The sequence below is a fragment of the Pelophylax lessonae genome, assembly GCF_965119305.1.
Source record: "Pelophylax lessonae genome assembly, chromosome: 11".
In the NCBI taxonomy this organism is placed as follows: Eukaryota; Metazoa; Chordata; class Amphibia; order Anura; family Ranidae; genus Pelophylax; species Pelophylax lessonae.
Genome location: NC_138778.1, coordinates 145,555,643 through 145,573,333, shown reverse-complemented (window position 1 = coordinate 145,573,333; position 17,691 = coordinate 145,555,643). Strand labels below are relative to the sequence as shown.

The following is a 17,691-nucleotide window of genomic DNA, read 5'->3' as shown; positions in this document are numbered from 1 at the left end:
ATATGCGCCACCCCCATTTTTTAGGAGCTTGAAACATGATGCCTCCTCTTCCCTTGATACCCCTCTCCTTGCCATTCTATACCACCATTCCCCCAATTACTTACCTCCCTCTAATGTTAAGTTGCTTTTACAATGCGTCATACTTACTGTGTTGTTTTATTGTGTGTAATGATAACCATCAGCCTTAGAGTCTTGCTGTAAACTGTACATGGAATACCAAATATCTCAATTGTCCCTACAGATACAACTTTTACTTTGTAATTGATAAATGGCTAATCTCTGTGGGAAAACAACTTCAATTTCAATAAATTGTTTGTGGTTAAAAAAATTTCACTACAGATTATAATTTTCTTTATTAATATCGAAATTCGAATGAAATATTTTGGGTTGTGTAAAAGATGCAAACAAAATCCCCCAACAATCCACTATGCACTAAACAATTAAGACAGTAAAGTTGATGTTAAAGCTAACATTCTAGTAAGTTATAGAAAATATCAGAAATCTAACCTCTAGTTATCACTCATGGATTCTATTAATCATTACAAAAAAGTCTCAATTTAGTGAGACTATTCTAAATACCTGCACAATGGTTGTGAGTTCAAAACAAGAAGTTAGGCAAAACATATGATATAACGCTTTAAAATATTCCTCTGCTTTAGGCCAATGCCTCTGAAAGACTGCGCCAATAAGACCCACCAGTTTTGTGGAAAAATGGGTGCAAGGTATTTGCTAAAAGAGAACAATTTCCTCTAGATCCATGACAACTCCATATTTTTATAGGCCCGTATGTCAATCCATATTTTTACAAGCCCTTTTTTTCTCAGCAGGTTCTTCTCCTTTGAAACGCCAACGTTTTTCAGACTGTTTCAGACAGCAGAAAATATTCTAGGCCATGCTATATAGTTCCAGCAGACTGGCAGCAGCGTGCATCCGGTAAAAAATTCCAAAGGGAAGGCAAATATTGGTAATTATAGCCCACATAGAAAATCCATAAAATTTCACCTCCAGTCCTGTGTCAAACCTGATCCGAGCTCCAAAGGCTGGCATAATCCAGAACTGTGGGAATAGGACAAGTATGTCAATAAATACATTTCTAGGCAATGACTGCTATAAAAAGTCATACATAACTATACAAGTTTTTTTTATCCTCACTTCTTGTCCCTGTGACACCTGCAAAAAATGGGTGAACACCAGGACAGGGAGGCATGGACATCAATAAAAACATTTTGAGAAGCTCTAATCCTGCTCGCTCTACTGTAAGAGTGTTTTTTTCACTGTCCTCATTGTAGAGATTTTCGATCAAGTCCTTCCCTGCTTTACCAAAAATTGTCTGGAGCTTGAATTTTAACTTTTTTTACATTACAACTGAATTGCTTGTTGGGGAAACTAATTACTTGTCCAGGCTTTTAGCCTTCATAATTATTTTTTTTTTTTTAGATCTTTATTCTTAAAGTGCACCTTTGCCCAGACTATGGACATTAACCCAAAGGAAAAAAAACACTAACATTAAAACTTTCCACATGAACATAAGGAGAAAAAATAAACCCAGAATTAGCAACCTAAAGAGGATGAGAAGCCTAACACTGACTATAAAAGATCTGTGTACTTACCCTTTTTTATTCCACTCCCGTGATCAGGGGAGGACTGGGCCAGGGGGCAGGGGGGCAATTGCCGCCCAGGCCACTCTGATGTCCTGTAAAAAGGCTGAACCGCTTCTGCCACAGACATGCCTAAAGGATTCCTGGTGAAGAGAAGTAAAAAGTCCCCACCACTGACCTACTGAGTGCAGGATGAAGACAAGGACAGAGCGCAGTCCTCCCTCCCCAGCATGGATGGTGTAAACTGTGTCTGAGCAGAGACCAGTTCCATGCCCCACTTTAGACTCCCCTCTCCTGACCAGCCCCAACTGAGCTGTCCCAGCTCCCTCCAACTGCCCCCTGCTGGCCAGGTTGGGAACCCGGATTCAGCCGGTGAGTAGAGAGTCCCTGGGGCAGGGTTTTAGCCTGGAATGTGGGTTAGGAGGAGGCCAGGAAGAGGGTGAGTTGGAGGGGGGCCGAGTCGCTGCACCATGGGCCTCTGGTTTGTACTTGCCCCCGGGGATGAAAGTTGCCAATCTGCCCCTGCCCGTGATCCTACTGCTCATTAATGGCTCTGAATTCCAGGAGCTACTATAAAACAGCTCTCAATGTAGGCTCCTTCTCACCTCAGTTTTCCAGGAAAAATTAAGGAGTAGATGTATTTACTATATTTTGAAAGTCACTTTTCCTCTCAGAAATCAATTCAGAGATCCTGGCCACCACTCCCTTGCTCTTATCTTATTTATGATTTTTCCATTATTCAGCATCCCCACACCATTGTATTGGTGTACCCATTTTTTCCTTTTGCTGTATTTTGGCATCTTCTCTCGAAACCAGAATCTCTCCATCAGATAAAAACGAAAAAACAAGGTACTAAGCGAAAGACACATGCAGCCCATTTAAAGCTGAGGGACCCTTGTAGTAGCCCTCAGGTACCCAACACAATAGTGGAGTTTCACATTTGACTAAACAGCCAAGAAGCCACTTCTCAGCCTGCCCATGAAGAGCTGCTAGAATCTAGAATGCTAGAAGAAAATTTGGGCTGGTGATGCAAAAAGGAGAAATCTGACTTTTGCTAAAGGAGTAGAGGATGCTCACTTTGTAAAGATCAAATGGAATACCCAATCATGCAAGAAAACAGAATCATTGCATTGCACATGTTTGGATGAATAAAGCTTCACCTTATGCACCAAGCTGAGTGAACATTTAGTTTGCAAAGTGGAAGTTCTCTATTTCTTTAGTAAATCAGTTTCTGTGGTTTTCTGAAAGAAATATTTTTCAATAATATCTGTACTTTTGACATGAATTACTTACAATAATGTTACAGAGGAAGAGAAACAAGTAAACGTCCTTCATAGTTTTTCTTTTCTTTAGATGGCTCTTAATATGCTGACTCAGGGTTTCTCTTCTCGACATTCTCCTTTTTTCCGGAGGGCTTGTTAGGGATAATCTGCTTTCTTTCTCTGGCACACTTCTACATCTTATAGAATCATGTTGTTCCACAGGTCTGTGGTGACCTGTTCCCTGATGAGAATTTAGTAAGTTGGGTGGGGGGAGACGGTGTAGGCCTTCTATTATAAAAACATTTTGAAGAGAGTGTTGAATAATCATCAGTACAGAATAGGAAAGGGTTAACCCACACAGGAGGATAAAGGGAACCGTGGATGTCATGGCAATAATAGAATAGTAAGAAATTCCATATTGACCTAATGTTGCCAACAAGAGTAGAACTATATCTAAGGTCCGGCTTGGGTTCTTCTGATTGTCCATTTTTCTCTTATCAAGCCTGAAAATTACAATTCCCATCACATTGGCCAGGCACATGAGAACGAGGCCGATCACATGAAAGTAGTAGAAAGCAGTCAATGAAAGCCAATTTTTTTTAGGATCCTCTCTACCCAGTTCATACAAGACAAACATTACTAGGCCTGTGATAAGAACGCCCAAACCAGAAAAGAGGCCTAGAAGCGGGATGTGTTGATGAAACCCTGGCCCCAGTCCATGGTGGAAAAAAGCATTTTCATCAATATGGCGTCCAACATTCTTCCACATGATATAGATCATTGCTGCAGCAAAGAGGTTGTACTCAATATTAAATGGGTACAGGTACATATAAACCGTTTTGTCATCTCCACATTTGTATGCACATTCACATCTGCTCACATTTTCATGTACATCTGTTGAGAAAAGTAGCATGGAATTGTAAGAAAACATCTGGTCAGTTTCATAGAGAAAACCTAGTATTCAAAATTAGACAAAACATAGAGAATCCACCTCATTTCTTGACCCTGTGACAGCAGGACATGAAATGAACAGTAGTTGTCGCTAGCACAGAAAAAAATAGACAGAAATAATAACCTGATGGAGCGGGCATAGGCAACCAAAGACAAGTGCCAGAGCAGACACACAATGTCATTTTCAGTGGCACCTGGAAGTCACGTGGCATATATAGAGGCTTAAGCCAAGTACACATGGGCTAAATGTTGGGCGGCATTGGCTGGTTCAATAGAAACCGGCCAACATTCGGCTCATGTGTAAAGCAGCCGACCTGACAGAAACTGGCCATTTGGCCAGCTTCTGTCGAAGGGTCATGACCGAAAAAGTTCTGCCGACTGGCTCCCTATTAGCGCTCTCAGCCAAAGGGCAGCCATGTGGCGCCCCATGTCCGAACACAATAGAACAGCAGGAGAGATCACTGTACTAACATATATTTACAAAAATGTGAGGGGTCTACTCACTTTTTGTGAGATTCTGACACAGCAATCACAGAGCATGCCAAATGTGTGTCACAGAGGGCACGTGGGGGGCGTGGGACAGGAAATGCGTTATTTAAAGTAGTGCCAGGTGAAAATAAAAAATCTGAAAAAAAAAAAAAACGAATGCAACCACCTCATCTATAGACTGGTATGCTACAAATATATTACATTTTTCTTTTTCAGTTTAGATAAGCTTAAAGTGTTAGTTATGGTCATAAAAAAAAAAAAAGATTGTTAAACTTTAGGCTCATTATAAGAAAATTAGGCAAACATTTTAGTCCGAGGAACTTTTGTACGATTTTCGTATAGTGTGTACACAACTTTCTACAGCCGATTCCAACTTTTTGTACGAAAATTCCTAGAGACAAATTCCAAAATTTTTCTTGTAAGGTAACAGAATGAATGATTTTTATTTAATTTGTGCTGTTTTCATATGATTTTCATACAAGAAAAATCAGAAAAGAAAGACTGCGCATGATCAGAAACAATAAACAAAAAAAAAAAGCCTTTGTTGTTTGAGAATTTTCGTACGAATTTTCATTCATCGGTTTCCGATTTGCTGTGAAACAATGAGGAAAATTGGACGATTGCTCCCCTGATTTTCTTATAGTGTTTACCTCACTTTACCTGCTCTGTACAATGGTTTTGCACAGAACAGCCCTGATCCTTCTCTTCTCAGGTCCCCCACCACCACTCCTGGCCCCTCTCCCCTGCTGAGTGCCCCCACAGCAAGCTTTTTGCTCTCGGGGAACTCCAGTGTGCTCTCCTCCGAGCCACTTTTAAAGCTAAAAAACCTTCAGCCTTTAGAACCACTTTAACCACTTTACCACCGGAGGATTTGCGACTTTTTGCGATTCGGCACTGTGCGACTTTAATGGACTATTGCGCGGTCATGCAATGCCGTACCCAAACAAAATTTACGTCCTTTTTTTCCCACAAACAGAGCTTTCTTTTGGGGGTATTTGATCACCTGTGCGATTTTTACTTTTTGCGCTATAAACAAAAAAAGAGCGACAATTTTGAAAAAATAACAATATTTTTCACATTTTTTTATATGAAATTCCCCCCCAAAAAAATGTAAAAATCAAAATTTTTTATCATTTTAGGCCAATTTGTTTTCTGCTACATATTTTTGGTAAAAAAAAACCCGCAAAGGGCGTATTTTGATTGGTTTGCGCAAAAGTTATTGCGTTTACTAAGGGAAAGATTTCTGTCGTTTTTGGTGTTTTTTTTTTTAACGAGTAATGGCGGCGATCTGCGATTTTTTTTTGCGGGACTGCGACATTGCGGCAGACAGATCGGACCCTTGACTGACATTTTTGACACTTTTGGGGGTACCAGTGACATTACTACAGTAATCAGTGCTATAAATATGCACTGTTACTGTAGAAATGACACTGGCAGGGAAGGGGTTAATTTTATTGGAGAGGGAGGGGTTAATGTATGCCTGGTGTATATTGACATGTGTGGGGGGATGTGACTGAGTGACACAGGGACAGATCGGATGGTCAGCTATGCTGAACCCTGCAATCTGACCCTGCCTGTCACTTAGGAGATCCGCCTGCTCTGTTCACACAAGTGGGCGGAACTCCCAGACTCGATTCCCCGACGATCGGGGAAGAGCAGCGGCGATCGCCGCTGCTCCTCCCCTGGCCTGACTTCCGCTGTGACTGAATACAGCAGGAGCGAGCCTCCGAGAAGGGGGAGTGTCTGGCGACGTAGTACTACGTCGTCAGACCTACAAGAGCCACTTTGCCGCAGTACAGCTCTAGTGAGGAGCGGCAAAGTGGTTAATGTAAGCCCATGCAGAAGTTATCTTCATTATTTTCGGCAATTGGGAGCCCTTACTAGCAATCTGTGACTGGGAGCTGGTGACAGCGTGGTCATAGTGACAACAGTAACAATTTTGAGCATGCTCCTGACACAAAGCATTAATATATATATATATATATATATATATATATATATATATATATATAGCAGCAGGGAATAAGGCCCACTTCCACTCACCACTAGGTAAAATTGTCCGGGGACTTTTAATTCACTTTTTTCAGTGGATATTAGGGTAGAATCGGTTTGAAACAGCTCCTGAGGAGGAGAGCAGATCCTTTCACCTTGGACCTGATTTTGTGACAAAAAGCGCTAACCCTAAACTAATGGTAGCTCTAATACTATCCTTAAAGCGGAGTTCCGACCTCGAAAACATCTTTGCACCATCCGCTTTCTTTTTTTTCCTGAAAAAGAATTGGATAGTTTAGATTTTTTTTATTTACTTACCTTATTTTTAAAGAAAATATACTTACCTTCCTTCCTCTTCCTCCCTCTGCAGCCATGCCATCTCTTCCTGCTTGCATTGACTCCTGGGAGATGAGCGCCATCGCTCCCAGGAGTCAATGCGCCTGCACTGGTCCTGCTCATCACTTCCGGTGCAGGTGAGTCATTCCCTGCTAAACAGCTTCTGGGCATGCCCAGAAGCTGTGCAGGGATGACGCGCCTGCCCCGGAAGTGACGAGCAGGGCCGGTGAAGGGCATTCTGGGACTCCGATGTCACGAGGACACCAAAGAGGACGCTCCGGCTTCAGCTGCCCACACCTGAGATGGCAGCGCTGGACAAGACATTTTCAAGGTAAGTATTTCTTCTTAAAGGTGAGTGAAACAGTGGACAGTTCAGAGGCTATCGTTGCCGAAATGCACTAGCCCCGACTGTCCTGGGGGTATTTTTAGCTAAAAAATGTATTTCAGGGTGGAACTCCACTTTAACCTTAGTGTTTTCCCCCCTGCTAACCCAAACCCTAACAATAACCAAAACCCTATGATCCTAAACCCAAAGTCATGTGGTCACCATGTCAGTGTTGTCATGGCAATCAAATTAATTTGTTTATCAACAAAGCCATGTGATCAGTATGTTAGCACTGACATAGTAAACAATGATTTTTGTTAAAGGCACAGCAGGCTATAAAGGGAAACTTATTTTTAAACTAATCCCACCTTGTAGTGCTTCGTGGCAAAACGAAATGATAGCTTCAATACAATTCCAGTGAATGTGAAATCTGTAATTTTGCTACAAAATGAGGTTGGTTAACCACTTAAGCCCCGGAATATTTTACCCCCTTCCTGACCAGGGCCTATTTTGCGATTCGGCACTGTGTGACTTTAACGGACAATTGCGCGGTCGTGCGAAGCTGTACCTAAACAAATTTGATGTCCTTTTTTTCCCACAAACAGAGCTTTATTTTGGTGGTATTTGATCACCTGTGCGATTTTTTGATCATGCGCTATAAACATAAAAAAAAGCGCCAATTTTGCAAAAATAACAATATTTTTCACATTTTTTTATATGAAATTCCCAAAAAAAGTAAAAATCTAATTTTTTTAACATTTTAGGCCAATTTGTTTTATGCTACATATGTCGAAGGGGGGGGGGGGGAAGGGGGGAGGGTAAATATAGTTAGTATCAGGTAAAAAAGGCAATCGGCATATTGGATAAAACAAAGTAATGGATAATGTGTAATAAACATAAAATCCGTGGACTGTATTTAAATATGAAGCCGATTCGCCTGTAGTTACTAACCAATAGAATGGGTAAGAGGGGAAAAAAAAACGGGACTTTATATGAGGTGTGTGAGAACGGTTGGCTGGTAAAAATTACAATCACATGTATAAAACATATGAAAAGATTTAATTGAACAAATCTCATCACGATACATAGCATATTGATGAATGCATGATACAAACATGTGATAGTTCATATTTGAAGAAAAAAACAATGTTGAACACTCCATGCATGGGTAATAGGATGCACATTGGAAGGGGATGAACAATGATGGTAATTGCCATGTATGGAATCCAAATATTGAAAGATAGGATGGATGCACATAAAACAGCTTGACGCATTTCGTGGATTAATCCCACTCATCAGGAGCAAGTGCATCGCCAAACCCACTTAACAGTGGAAACATGTAGATAGGGTAAGGGTATGGATATTAGATAAAATAGTTGGGTAAAAATATTTTGGTCAAAGTAATGTGGATGATTTTCCAGGTGGGCAGGGGGTCTTTTTCGGGAGCTGTGGCGGCCTCGTCTGCGGCCAGAGGGCACCCCAAGTGGACATCCATGAAGGAGAGAAGCAACAATAACCCAGATTGATGCGCGATGATGGTGTCACATAAAATCCCATGGTTGACTGTGTTTCAGGTTTTTGATATTCATAGGGATGGAGGTGTGTGGCTCTGAGATTGGCTATTAATCCAGGTTTTTCCAGCCTACATTATACTAGTTTATTCATGTATCTATTGTTGTCATTGATCATGCATTTTATCAGTTGATTTTTATATGTATACATTGTTGCCCTTCATCATGCACAGGGGGATCATTGGTTGGAAGTTTAGATTATATATATTTTTTTCATGGAGAATCTCCACTTGGGCCGTTGTGAAGCTCGGGAGCTGCGAGGCGCTCCGGGTGCCTCCCCCTCCCCTATCTCTCCCTTGTGGACGCGGGGCGGGGTGTTGGGGCGGCATTCTGCTGTGCATCGGCGTCACGTCTCCCGCGCCGTTCGTGTGACGTCATCATTTGGCGCCATCACGCTAGCGGCACGTGATGTCCATCTCGCGCCCAAATACGAGGGAGACTGTGCAGTGCCGTCATCCTGGACGAACTTTGCTTGTCCGCGATTCGGCAACCCTCCCCCTCTATAGAGCGTGGACGTGACGTTGGTGACCCCGCTGTGACCAACCTCTGGTACACCCCTTGTTTGGACATTATTCACTTCCTCTAGATCTTATTTCACCCTGTTTTACTCTCCCTGAGGCACTCAGCACACATTCCCACGGTTACTCACTGCCACCTCATCACTGGACTACAACTCACGACACTATTTCTTGTTTCCCTCTCTTTTCTTATCTCTTTTTTCACTCACCGTGCACCAGCATCATTTCATTTTGGCACCCCTTTCCTTGAGTTCTGATCCTGGGCCTAACTCTTTTCTAATAGAAAAATAGTGCAGCGCAATCCTAGTGGTAAAATTATAAAATCATGCAGAGTCCCAGTGTTAATAGGTGTCCATATAAACAGATAAAAGTCTCCAGTGTAAAGTGGTCCTAGGGCAATTCCATAAGATGCTTGTCTCCACGAGTGCTCATGCAATCCCACCACCTGTTCACACTGCCGCTCACCTTAACAGCAACTTCTTCAGCAAGGGTCCCGCTGAAGAAGTCCCGCTTATTTTCACGGACGTAACGCGTACGAGGGATGTCACGTGACCCGCGGCCGCCTCTCACTCTTCCGGGTTGGTGGACCTGATGCACGCCTGCTTGCAAACTCTGCAGATATGCGCTGTTATTTTCTTCAAAAATGTGAGTTGTTTTCTTATATGGATTAAAGAGTGCTTGATTGCATACAGAGAGCATTAGATCGTTTTTTCTTGTCTCCTACACATATTGGTAACATTGTTTGAGGAGCTGACAGTGCATCGGAGGTGTAATCATTTACTATGCTTAAGGAAGAAAGTGTGAGGATGCTTTGATTTTGAGATGAAATGCTGGTTGACCCTGTAGGGTCTCTTTGTTAAGGTGAGCGGCAGTGTGAACAGGTGGTGGGATTGCATGAGCACCCGTGGAGACAAGCACCTTATGGAATTGCCCTAGGACCACTTTACACCACTTTACACTGGAGACTTTTATCTGTTTATATGGACACCTATTAACACTGGGACTCGTGTCGCATGATTTTATAATTTTACCACTAGGATTGCGCTGCACTATTTTTCTATTATGTATTCAGAAGGTGTTTTGGAGATATTGCCCTTGAGTGCTTAGCTGCTGGTCCATTTATTAGTGGTGTGTACAAGAGTCCAGAGCTGAATATTTCTTTTTATTTAACTCTTTTCTAACCCTGGGTATTATCCTCATCTTTCTTGTCACCAAATTATCCCAACTGTATAGTAACTATTTTACCCCTCACTTTTTTTTACACAGTCAACCATGGGATTTTATGTGACACCATCATCGCGCATCAATCTGGGTTATTGTTGCTTCTCTCCTTCATGGATGTCCACTTGGGGTGCCCTCTGGCCGCAGACGAGGCCGCCACAGCTCCCAAAAAAGACCCCCTGCCCACCTGGAAAATCATCCACATTACTTTGACCAAAATATTTTTACCCAACTATTTTATCTAATATCCATACCCTTACCCTATCTACATGTTTCCACTGTTAAGTGGGTTTGGCGATGCACTTGCTCCTGATGAGTGGGATTAATCCACGAAACGCGTCAAGCTGTTTTATGTGCATCCATCCTATCTTTCAATATTTGGATTCCATACATGGCAATTACCATCATTGTTCATCCCCTTCCAATGTGCATCCTATTACCCATGCATGGAGTGTTCAACATTGTTTTTTTCTTCAAATATGAACTATCACATGTTTGTATCATGCATTCATCAATATGTTATGTATCGTGATGAGATTTGTTCAATTAAATCTTTTCATATGTTTTATACATGTGATTGTAATTTTTACCTGCCAACCGTTCTCACACACCTCATATAAAGTCCCGTTTTTTTTTCCCCTCTTACCCATTCTATTGGTTAGTAACTACAGGCGAATCGGCTTCATATTTAAATACAGTCCACGGATTTTATGTTTATTATACATTATCCATTACTTTGTTTTTATCCAATATGCCGATTGCCTTTTTTACCTGATACTAACTATATTTACCCCCCCCCCCCCCCTCGACATGTATAGAATTAGGGATGGAGGCATACATCATTGAGATTATGCCTCATTCAAAGTCCCAACTTTTTGTTTTTTTCAGGTTTTTTATGCTACATATGTTTGGTAAAAAAAATCGCAAAAATTGATTGGTTTGCGCAAAAGGTATTGCGTTTACTAACTAAGGGAAAGATTTTTGTCATTTTTGTTGTTTTTCTTTTAACGCGTAATGGCGGCGATCTGCGATTTTTTTTGCGGGACTGCGACATTGCGGTGGACAGATCAGACCCCTGACTGACATTTTTTACACTTTTGGGGTTACCAGTGGCATTACTACAGTAATCAGTGCTATACATATGCACTGTTACGGTAAAAATTACACTGGCAGTGAAGGGGTTAACTTTGAGAGGGAGGGGTTAAGTGTGTCCCTAGGGGCGTGTTTCTAACTGTGATTGGTTGTGGCTTGAGGTGTAAGAACAGTGATCAACGGTCCTACATAGCAGAACCGTCTGATCTCCATTCTTACACAGGGGAGACTGACAGGCGGCTTTGTTTACATTAGCCGCCTGTCTTTCTCCCGCTGTAATGGACGATCGCGGGCACACGTGCGGGGGGGGGTCCGTGACCGAGCGGGAGCGCGCCTCCGGCGGCGCGTGCTCTCTCCCTAGAGCCTCACAGTCTAGCGACGTAGTCCTACGTCGCTTTGCCTGTGAGGGGCTGACCGCCGCCGTAAATAGTCGTGCGGCGGTCGGCAAGTGGTTAAAAATGTCCCCGTGGCTGATAACTTTTCAAGAAAAAAAAATATAGTCACCAAAATAAATAGAGAGAGAGAGAGAGAAAGAGAATTTCCCCACGGTAGACACAAATAGACAGTAAATACCTGGCACGGAGGTATAACTCTTTCCTGTTTTATCTGCTTTTGCCATGGTGCTATGAGTGGCATCTGTTCTGCTTAAGGTTTTGGTTCTCAATTACCTGCCTAGTAATAGTCCAAAAAGTAACTTCTATAATACTGATTTTAGTAAGTAACTATTATAGAAGTTACTTTTTGGACTAATTTTTTATTCATTCATTTTTTGTTCACAGTATATATTGATTTTTGGATTATTCATCGTTTATATTGTGGACTATATTTTCAAATTTTTGGGCACAGTTGATTGATGCACCGTTATTTTATGTATTTATGATTAATGGGTGTTGTGCGCAACTAGTGTTATGTTTTTCTTTCACTAATTTTTATTAAATCTATATTGTTTTCTGCCTACCAGAGAGCGGGATCGGTTAGTGCGGTCTTCTCATTGTGCTCAGGATGCAACTCATTCTGTCTAGAGAGGGTTTCACACTGGTCCAATAGGGAGGCATATTGGACAGTGGAAGGATACAGTCCTGATGATTGGTAGAGGGAAAGTGCCTTGGTGCATGTTTCGGCTGGACAGCGGAGTCCTGGATCGAGGGAGATGGCTGCCTCCTCCTCTGTAGAGGTGCCATGTGGCTTCAGGGGGTTGTCCTGAGGGCCTGGAGAGTAGCAGTGAGGAACTGAACCCTGGAGGTCTAGAGAAGCTGACTGAGAGGGGAGACACTGGAGGATCTGTCTCTGCAGTACAATGAGTACAGAATCTCATGTCAAGGGGCCTGACCTGAGGGGGGCCACCCCTGGATAGTCAGTGGATGGGTGTCAGTTGAAAGGGGATGCTTGTGAGAGTGTCCTGAAGATACATTTTCATCCACAAAGTCATCTTGTCAGAGGGTAAAGAGAGCAAGATACTTAACCCTATGCAGTGGTGTATTTTGGTTTTATGCTGCCCTAGGCAAGACTAAAATTGAGCGCCCCCCCCCCTTCCCCCTCCTATGTAAATTTGCCCCAATCCTTTTTTAACGGATGTGGCTCCCTCCAAAATTGAAGGACTACAAGTCCCAGCATTAACCCCTGAGATCTCACGAGAGGGGAGAGAGGGGGTGAGTGAGAGAGAGAGAGGGGGGGGGTTGAGTGAGAGAGAGAGGGGATGAGAAAGGAAGAGGGGGGATGAGAGAGGGAGGGGGATGAGAGAGAGAGAGAGCGAGAGAGAGAGGGGGGATGAGAGAGAGGGGGGTGAGTGAGAGAGCGAGAGGGGGGATGAAAGAGCGAGAGGGGGGATGAGAGAGAGAGGAGGGGTGAGAGAGAGAGGGGGGGGGGTGAGAGAGAGAGAGAGGGGGGGTGAGAGAGAGAGGGGGGTGTGAGAGAGAGGAGATGAGAGCAAAAGTGAGGGGGTGAGAGAAAGGAGGGAATGAGAGAGGCGGCTCTAGCAACCAGTGGCCAGAGAGAGGGGGGTGAGAGAGACAGAGAGAGAGAGAGGAGGGGGGTGTGAGAGAGTGGGGGATGAGAGCGATAGAGATGGGGGTGAGAGAGAGAGGGGGGAATGAGAGAGGCAGCTCTAGCAATCAGTGGCCAATAGAGTCTCAGGTGGAGCTTTTTTGCTGCCCCCCTGCAAAGTGACGCCCTAGGCCTGGGCCTTGTTGGCCTAGGCCAAAATACAGCACTGACCCTATGTACACTTGTGGCAGTGTGGATTAACAGCCTGACTGTTCCTAATTGATATGAAAGTCCTGAAGATAGAAGTCCTTAACCCGTGTGAATAGTTCAGTTGGAGTATCCCACTATTCCGTTCTCCTATCCCAATCACAAATAAAAACAAAAAAACAACACCCTAATCTGTTAATTTGTGTGACAAGCCATCAGAAGCAAGGAGAGAACCAGGGACTTTATCTAAAGGTAACCGTGTGCTGGTAATCAGGGTAGCCCATCAAGACACTATTCAGCAAGCCCTGCGGGGACAGTGCTACATTTAAACTGGTTGTAAAAGCAGAAGGTTTTTTTTATCTTAATGCAATCTATACATTAAGATAAAAAAAAAACCTTCTGTGTGCAGCAGCCCCACCTGATACTTACTTACCTCAGGTCCATCTCTGTCCAGAGATGTTGCACGAGAGACTCGGCTGTCCAGGACTCCCCTTCTCATTGGCTGAGACATCAGCACCGCACCATTGGCTCCCGCTGCTGTCAAAATCAGTGAGCAAATGAGGAGGGAGGAGGATATGGGCTTCTCTGTGCAAACCTCTGCACAGAGCAGGTAAGTGTAACATGTTTGTTATTTTTAATGAAAAAAAAAAGGAGCTAGTCTCACTATAAGCCTAATACACACCACTAGTTTTTTTTTTCATTCAACCAAAAACTGACAGCTCCGATGTTAGTACAGTGATCTCCCCTGCTGTTCTATTGTGATCTGACAGGGGGACAGCCCCCCAGAAGATTCCAGTCAGTGCTCTCAGCCAATAGCTGAGAACTCTGATCAAGAGCCAGCTGGCTGCTGGTTTTCCAGCATGCTTGTCCGACAGAAGCCGACCAAATGGCCAGCTTTGTCAGACCAGCTGTCATACACACACAGCAAATGTCGGCCATTTTTTATTGAACCGACCGATGTCAACCGACATTCGGCCCATATGTGTACTATGTTTTAGTTTCAGAGTGTTAGGTGTGAATATTGTTGTGGCTCTGGGGCAATTATTCATGTGGGGACAATTCCAGCAGTTAGGTAGAAGAAAGAAAATGTCAATGTCAATGTAAAAAAAATGCCTGTACCTTGATGTTCACTTAAGGTGCTGCTATTTGTTTCAGAATAATTTCTCTTAAAATACTCCTCCAGTTCAATTGTATGATGTCTGGATTCTTCAGTCACCATGATAATCCAGATAGTTAGATTTACCATCAACAGAATCATCAGAAAACACCTGAAAATATAGATAGCTCAATTATATAAAGGGACTTCTCTAAACATAACATAAAACTAAGATACATTTTTATAGCCAGAAACACACTAACATTCTAATAACCATGCTTGGTTGAAAGAACTGTGTCACTTTATCATAATCGGGAGCCTAAGGCCACAATGGTCCCCTTTACCAGCTGGGCCCTGAGAAATGTTGTGTTCCTCTCCCACATTTATCCAACAAGGAGGTAAAATGGGGTCCCAGGGAAGGACTAGGAACCTTTAGTCTTAGGACCAATAAACCAACTAGCCATTCTATGAAAGGGACAGATTTCTGTGGTCTAAAGAAAGTGTATCATGCAAAGTGTGTCATGATACCACATTGTTTGGTGGGCATTGTGAGAATGGGTGCTCCTAAAGAACATAGTTTTGTGACCCATTTTTTTAGATCTTCCAGCACCAGCCTGTAAGCAGGTTGAAATATTTTAGTTAGTTGCTGCCCAGCCAGGCGGGAAAGAGTTTACCCAGTTCCCACGCATTCTTTGAGCTCTGCCTCTCTCTCCCTGTGCTGTAAATAAAAGGGGGGAGGGCTCTGCTGGGCAACCTCCATGGGAGTCCAGTCCATGTCCAGACAAGCAACAGCATGTGAGTACAAGCTGCTTACTGAAGAAGGCCCCTTTCACTCTGGCAAAGTTCGTTCGCTCAGCAGGAGACATGGACATGTTCTCTATGGGCTTTCGGATCAAAACAGACTGCCTGTCCATTTCCATCCGACTGTCATCTGATCTGATCCACCAGATGGATAGGAAACATATTCATATCTGTCTATTTTTAGCAGGTAGGATCGAATCAATATCTGCTGACATCTGCCGCTCCATAGAGAGCAATGAATGGTCCATCCACCTGAAAAACTGACAGGGGGACCTAATCAGTCCTTGGTGTGAAAGGGGCTGAAGATAGAATGGGGATTGCTGGGACCTGCAGTCCCCCCTAAAGACACAGACAAGATGTTTCCTCCAGCTGTCCTAGAGCCTTCCACATGTAGGGGGATTGCTGGGACTTGCTGTCCTCCCTGAAGATATCAAATAGAGACTTTGCCAAGAATGGACTCTTTCCTTTGCAGGTATGTTGTGCAGCTAGTGTAGTTAGAGATTAGGGATGTTTGGAAAGGACTGTGCTATATGTTGAACTGTTACCTTGTTATTCTTATTATGGTGCATTACTCAAGTAAAATTAAAAAATTTGCCCTTGCCTGGTCTGACGTTACTAAAGGGGTGTAATGCAGGTACCCGGCACACTTGGTCTACAGTTGGGTCACTAGCACAGTGGAGGATAAAGACATTAGTATAAAGAGTTAATCTAGTGTGAAGCTACAGTGGTTACCAAGTGTAAAGGAGGTCTGGCAAGTGAACTGTTAAGGCCCCTTTCACACTTGTAGACCGTTCAGATCCGCCTGTCAGTTTTTCAGATGGATCTGAACGGATGCCCCATGCATCTCTATGGGGCATCCGATGTCAGCGGAGACATGTCCACTGACATCCGATCCGATTCTGTCCGTCAAATCCGGACAGATGGAAACCCTAGTTTCCATCTGTCTGGTGGATTGGATCGGATGAGAACGGACAGGCGGTCTGTTCTCACCTGATTCCCCCATAGAGGAGAGTGGGGATCTGACACCTCTGTCTCCACACACATCACAGAGACAGAGCTGTCCTCCACCTGCTCAGCAGGGGATTGGCGGATCGATCCCCCGCTGACCAGCACGGCGCCGTCGACGGAACGGAGCCGTGTGAAAGGGGCCTAAGAGTGTTCATGTGGCAGGAGGGATACCCTTTTGCAGTGAGGGAGATGTGGTTGGCACTCCTTCTGCAGCGATCTGTCTCCCATAGCAACCAGAACAGTTCTGCACTGCCGGGGCCCTCAGCCTGTGCACAGGTATGAAAGAGTTATTCTAGTTAAAAATGATTCATTTCGTTACAAATTAATTTTCGGACAAGATTCGGCATATTCGTTCATTCGGGAGCATCCGCAAGAACGAAAGACTCTTTTGATGAATGCGTACGAAAACAAATTGTCAGAAAGAACAAAAATCCAAAAATTCGAAAGAACTAAAAATTATTCAGCCTACAAGTTTGACGAATCGATTACATTCTGATAATTTTGTTTTTGTATTTTAGTTTTTCCGACTATTCTTTATCGCTGAATCTAAAGAAATAATTGTTGAATGCATTCATATTTCTTTTGAATATATTCATTTGATTTTACGATGGGCAGTGTTAGCGTGTTATCTCTGGCCAAGGTGCCTTATTACCTTGTGTGTTTTCTTTGTCAGACTGCATTCCATCCAGAGTCCAGACAGGGTGTGGTGGGCCGGTGGCACTGTTTTATTGGATTTGTGAGTCTCTTGTGACGCAGAGAGTGAGAGATAAATTATTACAAATGCATCCGAAGTTGCGAATTATCTGAAGTAATGAATGCTGTATCTAAATGAATAGAATGGAACGAATATGAGTGCATGCGAAGTTACAATGATCCAAAGTAACGAGTGCCGCATCTTAATGCATGGAATGGAAGGAGTTTGAATGCATCCGAAGTTATGAATCATCCGAAGTAATGAATGCCGCATCTAAATGAATAGAATGGAACGAATATGAATGCATGCGAAGTTACAAATTATCCGAAGTAATGAATGCCGCATCTAAATGAATAGAATGGAACGAATATGAGTGCATGCAAAGTTACAATGATCCAAAGTAACGAGTGCCGCATCTAAATGCATGGAATGGAAGGAGTTTGAATGCATCCGAAGTTATGAATCATCCGAAGTAATGAATGCCGCATCTAAATGAATAGAATGGAACGAATATGAATGCATCCGAAGTTACGAATTATCCGAAGTA

General features: G+C 43.2%; 1 protein-coding gene across 1 annotated transcript in view; it reads right to left on the bottom strand.

Annotated features, from left to right (window-relative positions):
- Window positions 1-868: 868 nt before the first annotated feature.
- Window positions 869-17,691, bottom strand: part of LOC309566630 (proton channel OTOP2-like) — a 110,699-nt gene continuing 93,876 nt past the window's right edge. Inside the window, exons 4-6 of the mRNA XM_082271856.1 lie at window positions 14,665-14,813; window positions 2,892-3,754; window positions 869-1,056 (exon numbers count right to left, since the gene is read on the bottom strand). Coding sequence (XP_082127982.1) covers window positions 886-1,056; window positions 2,892-3,754; window positions 14,665-14,813 — 1,183 coding nt within the window. The 3' untranslated portion in view covers window positions 869-885. The remainder of the gene's footprint in view (window positions 1,057-2,891; window positions 3,755-14,664; window positions 14,814-17,691) is intronic.